Source organism: Anomaloglossus baeobatrachus, chromosome 8 (genome assembly GCF_048569485.1).
Source record: "Anomaloglossus baeobatrachus isolate aAnoBae1 chromosome 8, aAnoBae1.hap1, whole genome shotgun sequence".
NCBI lineage: Eukaryota > Metazoa > Chordata > Amphibia > Anura > Aromobatidae > Anomaloglossus > Anomaloglossus baeobatrachus.
This window is the reverse complement of record NC_134360.1, coordinates 127,912,111-127,920,593: the sequence shown is the minus strand read 5'-3', so window position 1 is coordinate 127,920,593 and position 8,483 is coordinate 127,912,111. Positions and strand designations below refer to the sequence as shown.

The following is an 8,483-nucleotide window of genomic DNA, read 5'->3' as shown; positions in this document are numbered from 1 at the left end:
CCGTAATCCGTTATGCAACGTTAAAGAAATGTGCCTCCCGTTAAGGGAAGATTTATTAAAAATTTACATATGTTATTATTTTACCATGTTATCTTTTGCAGAAAAATAAAACCGGTGTTGGACGGCAGCCCGCGGACGGTCTGCATTTTGCTAAGGGGGAATGTGTCGCCCTGGGCAAGCCAGGGGACACAGGTCACACACCACCACACCCTACATCCCAGGTAGGAACACCAAAGCTAACCAAAAATCCTTGTTGCCTTCCTCCAGAGGCTGATGATTCACACCAGGGGGTGGGCCAGGCGGTTGGCTCCGCCCACCGAGGAGAACACAGCTCTGGAGGCGGGAGAAACCAGGCAGATTAGCCCAGGCAGGGCTAGAGTGCAGATAGAGTTGAAGAGAGGAGTTAAGGAAGTAAAGTGGTAAAGGAGGAAAGCAAGAGTGGTGACAGAACAGAAAGAGTGTGCAAAAGCCTGAAGTAGTCCAGCTGTGTGCAGGACAGGTCAGCAAGGTCAGCAACGGCGGTGACTGTCTGGAGGGGGACCGTTTGGAAGTTCCTGGAAGGACCGCGGACGGGTAGTAGCCCGGCGGTCTGGAGCAGTGTTCCGAAGGACAGTCAGCACCAGGGCAGGGGCCTCTCGGACCCCGGCAAGGCTAGGAGTCGCCAGAATTTGCCAGATCTGTTAGTGAAGGGGACGTAGATCCCCCAACAGCCAAGTCCCGATTGAAGGCAACAGCCCAACCAGAGTAGGAGAGACACCGCCACCGCCAAGGCACCAGTTTCTCAGTGGCCAGCGCCTGCGGGCACAGAGTAGAGCTCCCCCGGTCCAGCTTGAAGCCGGGGAGCGGGTTACCGGTGGGGACCCATCGCAACCAACAAGTAAACAAAGGTGCAAGGAAGAGGGACATCACCGTCACCTACTGGGAGAGCAAGTGCAGCCGTCCGTGGGACCGTCTTACCAGCCGTTTGGTTTACCGTAAAAACTGTGTCAACGTCTCAGGCTGAGTGAGTACCACAGTGCCGCAAGGCACAGCGCTGCCCCCGCGTCCCTGCGCCCACCAGGCCCTGCACCTCCCAAGCCATCATCGGGCCCCGGGATCACCAACCCCTACCCACGGAGGGGCAACACAATACCTGGCTGCTCCGCATAACCATCCCCGGGATCCCCGTATTGCGCAGCGGTGGTGAAATCACCACAACCGTGGGTAGCGTCACGGACAATAAACAATCCCCACACCCAACACCCCCCTTTCACTCACGGGCGAGGAGTGCCGCTCGAGAAACCCCCGGGATCCGGCCCACGGCTCGAGCCACCACTGAGCAGCAGCCGCCGGACCCGAGCAGAAGGGGTGAGCGTAGTGTGCTGACACCCTCCTCCCCGCCCGCGACAGATACGTGCCTAAAGCTGGGTCATGTAACGGAAACCCGGGGGCACAGGAGAGTGGTCGCCAGGGTAGGTACACCCAAGTACCACTGGGACCAGAGCACCGACCGGGCACAGGGCCCTCGGTCAGGTGTCACCCTCACCCGGCCTGGAAAATACCTGCACAGTGAGGGGACCTTCATGGACCTCACTGACCCACAGATCCAGGGGCATCAGCAGTAACGAGAGGATCAGGGTTCGGGACCACGGACCAGCCCTACAGGGTTCACACTGCCTGCCATACTGACGAGGAGACTGCCAAAAAGGACGGTCAGGCCCCAAACCAGCTCCAAGCTACACGACCCAACCACACTGAGGATGCCACGAGGATAGAGCAACCGAGTCATCAAACTGGCACTGGAACTACAGGGACCTTAACCAGGCATCCAAGGGCCCAAATGTGAGTGAAGACTGTTAATTACAAACCAAGGTGTGGCCTCCATTCTTTGGCGAAAGTGTCCATCATACATCTCCCAGTTTCAGCCCTATCTGCGGAGGGCCTACCTTCACAGCTGCCATTACCACCAGCCCTGGGGATAACCAACTCAGCAGCGGCGGTTCCACCATCCTAACCACAACCCGCAGATGGTGTCACACCAATGACTTTAATCTCCCTTGTAAATACTCCCCATTAAAAAGCACCCAGGGCACGGAACCGGGCATGGCCACCTAAGTGACATTCCCCAGTTATACACTGCCCGGGACCGAGTTCCCCATAACCCTGGGCGACGCAATTGCATGCTAAAATATATTTCTGGCTTAAATATTTAGTGTGGTTTGTAGAAAGCAAAGTGTTAATTCTGTCACCATCACATTGCCCACACCTTAATGCAACATCTGATAAATGACATCTGGTGTTACACAACTGAGCTAGTGCAGGAAACTCAACCCAATCAATTGCAACAGTTCATAGTAAAAGCTTCCTCACCAAAGGTTTCTGCATGTAGACGCTTCACGCAGCCACAGACGTAGGAATACAACCTACAACAACAATGGTAAGTGAAACTTTTCACATAAAAATCCATTCTGCTGCTGCTCATGGTGATTCTTTACAGGCTGCAGTGGTGAAGTTTTGAGTACTGTAAATGTGACCACTGAACCCAATCAGTAGGTTTAGTGACTCTGCTGAGACAGCATGAGCTCCTGAGCCCAGTGATTGTCTGCAGCAGTCATATGTGCTGAAGTTGTGACATGATGTCACATTTACTGCAGCTTGTAGAGAATCATGCACAGCAGCGACAGAGAATCAGTCTGGGAGCAGGGGTTGGTATGTAAATAACAATATTATAAATTGTAATAGTGTTATTCATTTAGAGCCGATTATTTATCTTTGTGTGGTTATGGTTTTCCATTTAAACCTCCATTTATAAAAACATATAAAGAAAAGACCCTTTAAAAAGCAGAATTTTACTTGTGCATTTTTTCTATCGGACTTCACCTGCCATCATTACCTGAAGATCAGACTGGATCCAGTGCCCTCCAAAATGGTTCCGTTTTTATTTGTGTGACACGGGCATATCGCTGCCCGTCGCGCACAAAATCGTGCACCCCCGTCACACATACCTGCATAGCGATGTCGCTGTGACAGGCGTACCACCTCCTTTCTAAGGGGGTGGTTCGTTTGGCGTCACAGCGACGTCACTAAGTGTCCGCCCAATCAAAGCGGAGGGGCGGAGATGAGCAGGACGTAACATCCCGCCCACCTCCTTCCTTCCTCATTGCTGCCGGGACGCAGATAAAGTGAGGTTCCTCGTTCCTGCGGTGTCACACGTAGCAATGTGTTCTGCCGCAGGAACAACGAACAACATCGCCCAAGCATCAGCAACGATAATTGGGAATAGGGGGGCATGTCACCGATGAGCGATTTTGAACGTTTTTGCGATAATTCAAAATCGCTCATAGGAGTCACACACAACGAGATCGCTACAGCGGCCGGATGTGCGTCACAAAATCTGTGACCCCAACGAGATCGCTGTAGCGAAATCGTAGCGTGTAAAGCCACCTTTAGAGTCATTATGTGCACCAAATTTACAACTGGCATGCACAAGTTTGTTTGCTTTTCTTTGCACAGATTGGCTCAATGAAGATGACTTTTTATTTTGTAGATAGTTTTGCTTGCTTGATTTCTTTTCTACATTTCCTATTTTGATCTTTATACACCTGAAATGCTATTTGCGACCTCAAACTCTCATCCTTCAAATTTTTTAATGCAATTTGTTTTTGTCCTGCTCTGCTTAGTAAGTCTCTATTTATCCATAGTGTTTTCTCCTTATTCCTGGACATTTTATTACCAGATGTTATAAGTTTTCTACTGGATTCTAGTAGTACATCCTTAAACTTGCCCATGTATGTTCTGTATCTCCAGTTCCCATGCCATTGTCCCAGTCCACATGGCTAAGCCCTTCCCTCAAATGATTGAATTTAGCTTTCCTAAAGTTCCTGGTTTTTGCATTTCCCCTTTGAAATGTTCTATTGAATATTATATTGAAATTTACCATATTATGATCACTGCTGCCCAAATGATCTGAAATTGTATCTGGTGTATTTGACAGAGAAGATCCTGAAAATCATTTGGGAGTAATAGACATCAAAATAGACTTGGGCAAAGCAGAAAAGCTGAGTAGATAAAAGAGTACACTAAAAAGGGTTGGTGGGAACCCCCAAATGTAGTGTGTAAAAGAAACTAAAGCAACAACAAAACCAGCACACCTGTTAATATAAGTGTAATATGTAGGTGAACTCATGAAATCCCCTGGGTTGTGGACTTTTATCTTTAGCAGATAGTAAGGTGAGTTGCACTTTGTGCAGTAACATGGCTTTTTCACTATTTAAATAAAAAAATATAATAAATTTAACACATTATTATTTTCTTTAACTTTTTTTTTACATTTATTACTATTTATACTATAAATGTAATACGCACAGCGTACATCTTCCAGGGCATGACACCATGACTGGTGTATGAGGCCCAGTGAAGAGAGGGGCCTAGCCAGTATTTTTGAATGTGCTTGATGCAATTCTAGCTGTGAAGTGTACAACTGGGGCACAAGTGCTGCCACTGTAGGGGTGGGTGTGTGTCTGTGGCCCAATTTTTGGAAAAAAGGGAGTCTCAGCTTGGAGTAACCCTTGCTTTCTGTGTTTTTTAAAAGGAGCCAAGATGAACAAGTCATGGTTCAGCAAAGACTTTGCTACCTACCCCGGTGTCATCCTGGGGACGGTTAAGTATGGCGTATTTTTGAATGTGCTTGATGCAAATTTACCTGTGAAGTGTACAACTGGGGCACAAGTGCTGCCACTGAAGGAGTGGGTGTGTGTGGGGCCCAATTTTTGGAAAAAAGGGAGACTCCGCTTGGAGTAACCCTTGCTTGCTGTGTTTTTTAAAAGGAGCCAAGATGAATAAGTCATGGTTCAGCAAAGACTTTGCTACCTACCCCGGTGTCATCCTGGGGACGGTTAAGTATGGCGTATTTTTGAATGTGCTTGATGCAAATCTACCTGTGAAGTGTACAACTGGGGCACAAGTGCTGCCACTGAAGGGGTGGGTGTGTGTGTGGCCCAATTTTTGGAAAAAAGGGAGACCCTGCTTGGAGTCACCTTGCGGTGTTTTAGATGATTTTAGATGGGCGTGCCATGTCTATATCTGTGTCTCCTCCTCTTTTTCCTTGTCCTACTCTTTTGTTTTCGCATGAGTATATGTCCTTGGCACTTTCCCATGTGTTTGTGTTGTGTTGTGAGTTGTTTGTCACCTTTTGGACACCTTTGAGGGTGTTTTCTATGTGTTTTTATGTGTTTGTGATTGCCTGCCATTGTTTTCTATGCAGTTCGAGTTCGGTGCGTCGAACGTTCACTGAACCGAACTCGAACGAGACTCCCGTTCGGTGAACCAAACTCGAGCCGAACCGCGACCGGTTCGCTCATCTCTAGTCAGGAGCCATATCAGCCATAAAAAAGGATATGCAACGACCCTATGACTCCAACAATAAAATCCTCAGATTGGAAAAAGTATATAAATCTAATAGTATATGTGTGCTCAGTAAAAAGTTAACATTGAAAAATTGTGAAGAAAAAAAAAAAAACAGCTCACCTGCATTTTTAAGCTCGGGCGTGCATGGAGCAAAGGAAGTCCGTGTGACCACACGTGGGCAAATGGAGAAAAAATGGAGAAAAAAGGAGGAAACTTTCAGCTCCTAACAAAATTGTATTTGTTTTTTTAGTCTATTTGTAACAAAATAAAAAAATGTCAAATTCACATGGAGTAAAAGCGACGCGTTTCAAACGCACACAAGACATTCTTTGTCAAGGCTAGTGAAACAATTATTTGCATATCATATAAATATATCAGAACACACCAATCAGAACACATTTACACAGTCACATGGTATAAAGTTATAATGAACCGGGTAGAAAAATTACAAATCAACATTAAAATGAAAACCTGATCACATTAATAATGAAACATAAGAGTCTTTAAGAGCATTGAGGCCGAGGGGATGACATGTTCCAAGATTACTTTATATATCCAAAATGCTTCTCATGTAAGGAGCCTTCTGTTGGTGTTCCTGCCTCTCTGTGCTGGAACCACATTTTAATGCCAGAGACATCAAGAGATGTTAAAGACCGGGCTTATTGTGTAATAAAGTGCTGAGATGCATGGGAAACTTTGCGGCTTGAATTAGATAAAGAGGTAATGTCAGTTAGATGTTAAGATATGGGACCTTTAGCCTCCTAGTAGTGCATTACACATAATTTTGTCACAATTATGACATGCAGTTGTCGCGGGCGGCGGGGCGCTGCGCTCTCCACGCTCGGGTCCGGCGCTGCTGCTGCTGCTGCTGCTCGGTGGCTCGAACGGTGGGCCGGATCCGGGGACTCGAGCGGCGCTCCTCGCCCGTGAGTAAAAGGGGTGGTTTGTTGGTGTTTGGGATGTCGGTTTGTGACGCCACCCACGGTGTGTGGTGAGTTTGGGTCACCACCGCTGCTCTGTACGGGGATCCCGGGAGCAATGGCAGGGAGCAGCTGAGATGTTTCTCTCCCCTCCGTGGGTAGGGGGATTTTGGTGGTCCCGGCGCCCGGTGATGTTGACTCTTTGGTGGATTGCGGGGCTTGGCCAGGTGCAGGTTCGCGGGGCAGCGCAGTGCTAGACGGCACGGTGGTTGTTATGATCCGGAACCATGGAAGATCACCACAAATCATTGGCAAAAAGGTGACAAGAGCCTTGGCAACTAATCTGGCCGCCATCCCCTTACTAACCAACACAACTAGAAGTAGCCGAGGGGTGAACTAACATCCTGTGCTCCGCGAACTCAGCCGGAGAACTAACTATCCTAAAGGTAGGAAAGATGAATAACTCTCTGCCTCAGATAATAGACAAGAATAGCAAGCCCCCCACATTCAAAGACTGCGGTGATATAGGAAAAACACAATACACAGGTAGATGACAGGATTAGCAAAAGGTGAGGCCCCCGCTGACTAAATAGGAAAGGACAGGAAAGGGACTGATGGTAGCCAGAGAAAAACCCTGCAAAATACCAACTTCCTGATAGTACAAAAAGGCCCTCAGATCGCTCGATCTGAACTCTGTCCTATACCAGGTGCTCTTGTCATACCAATGAACAGAAAACAAGAATTATAACAAATTCAACAAGCCATAAACACATGGACCCAAAGGAGCTATACTCCACACAGAACTGCAGGGAATTCCTCAACAATCCACTGAGGGGAAAAATCCCTGGAAGGAAATAAACTGAAACCAACCACAACAAATGACAAACCCAGACAAGCAAAAGAACCAGGCAATAAATAAAGAGCAATAACTTATCTGGAGTGGATGTGATGTAGAGCAGGATTAAGCAGGCTGGAGATACAAAGAACAACTGACATCCGGCAACAGCCTGCAATCAGACCAGGACTTAAATAAGCAGAGAGTTAGGAAAGGAAACACCCACTGCACAACCCACCTGGTCTCTGTCCAAACCCTTCCTGTCCACCAGAGGGAGCCTCCCAGCAGCCAAGACATAACTAACATTCACAACAGTACCCCCCCCTTGAGGAGGGGTCACCGAACCCTCACCCACGCCACCGGGTCGCTCGGGATGAGCATGATGGAAGGCGCGAACCAACCTGTCTGCATGAATGTCAGAAGCCACAACCCAAGAGTTATCCTCCTGCCCATAACCCTTCCATTTCACAAGGTACTGAAGCTGACGCCTACTGCGACGGGAATCCAGAATTTTTTCAACCTCATACTCCAGATCCCCTTGTACCAAAACAGGGTCAGGAGGCGCTGCTGCGGGAACTGCCGGCTCCACATGTTTCTTCAACAAGGACTTATGAAAGACATTGTGAATCTTAAATGACGCAGGCAGAGTCAAACGGAAAGATACAGGATTAATAATCTCCGAAATCTTATAAGGTCCAATAAATCTGGGCTTAAATTTAGGAGACGGAACTCTCATAGGAATATTTTTAGAGGACAACCACACCATGTCCCCTACTTTAAACCGGGGACCAACAGTCCGATGCCGGTTGGCAAACTTTTGGGCAGTTTCTTGGGACGGAAACAATTTATCCACTACCTGCCCCCAAATCTGCTGCATTCTGTCAACCACCGAATCCACCCCCGGACAGTCAGACGCCTCAAGCTGCCCTGAGAGGAACCTAGGGTGATACCCAAAATTGCAGAAAAAGGGGGACACCAACGTGGTAGAGCTAGCTCTATTGTTAAGGGCAAATTCAGCCAAAGGCAAAAACGAAACCCAGTCATCCTGATCCGCAGAAACAAAACACCGTAAATAGGTCTCCAGGGTCTGGTTAGCCCTTTCAGTCTGACCGTTGGTCTGAGGATGAAACGCCGAGGAGAAAGACAGCTGAACACCCAATTTGGAGCAAAAAATCCTCCAAAACCTGGATACAAACTGCACCCCTCTGTCAGAAACAATGTTTTCGGGAATACCATGCAAACGGATAACATGTTGCAAAAACAAAGGCACCAACTCTGATGAAGACGGCAACTTAGATAGGGGAACCAAGTGGACCATCTTGGAGAATCTGTCACAGATCACC

The 8,483-nt window shown here is 47.8% G+C and overlaps 1 protein-coding gene across 1 annotated transcript in view; it reads left to right on the top strand.

Moving 5' to 3' along the window:
* The first annotated feature begins 2,353 nt into the window (after positions 1 to 2,353).
* LOC142250045 (L-selectin-like) overlaps positions 2,354 to 8,483 on the top strand; it is a 286,541-nt gene continuing 280,411 nt past the window's right edge. Inside the window, exon 1 of the mRNA XM_075322105.1 lies at positions 2,354 to 2,416. Within this exon, the coding sequence (XP_075178220.1) occupies positions 2,414 to 2,416 (3 nt within the window). The 5' untranslated portion in view covers positions 2,354 to 2,413. The remainder of the gene's footprint in view (positions 2,417 to 8,483) is intronic.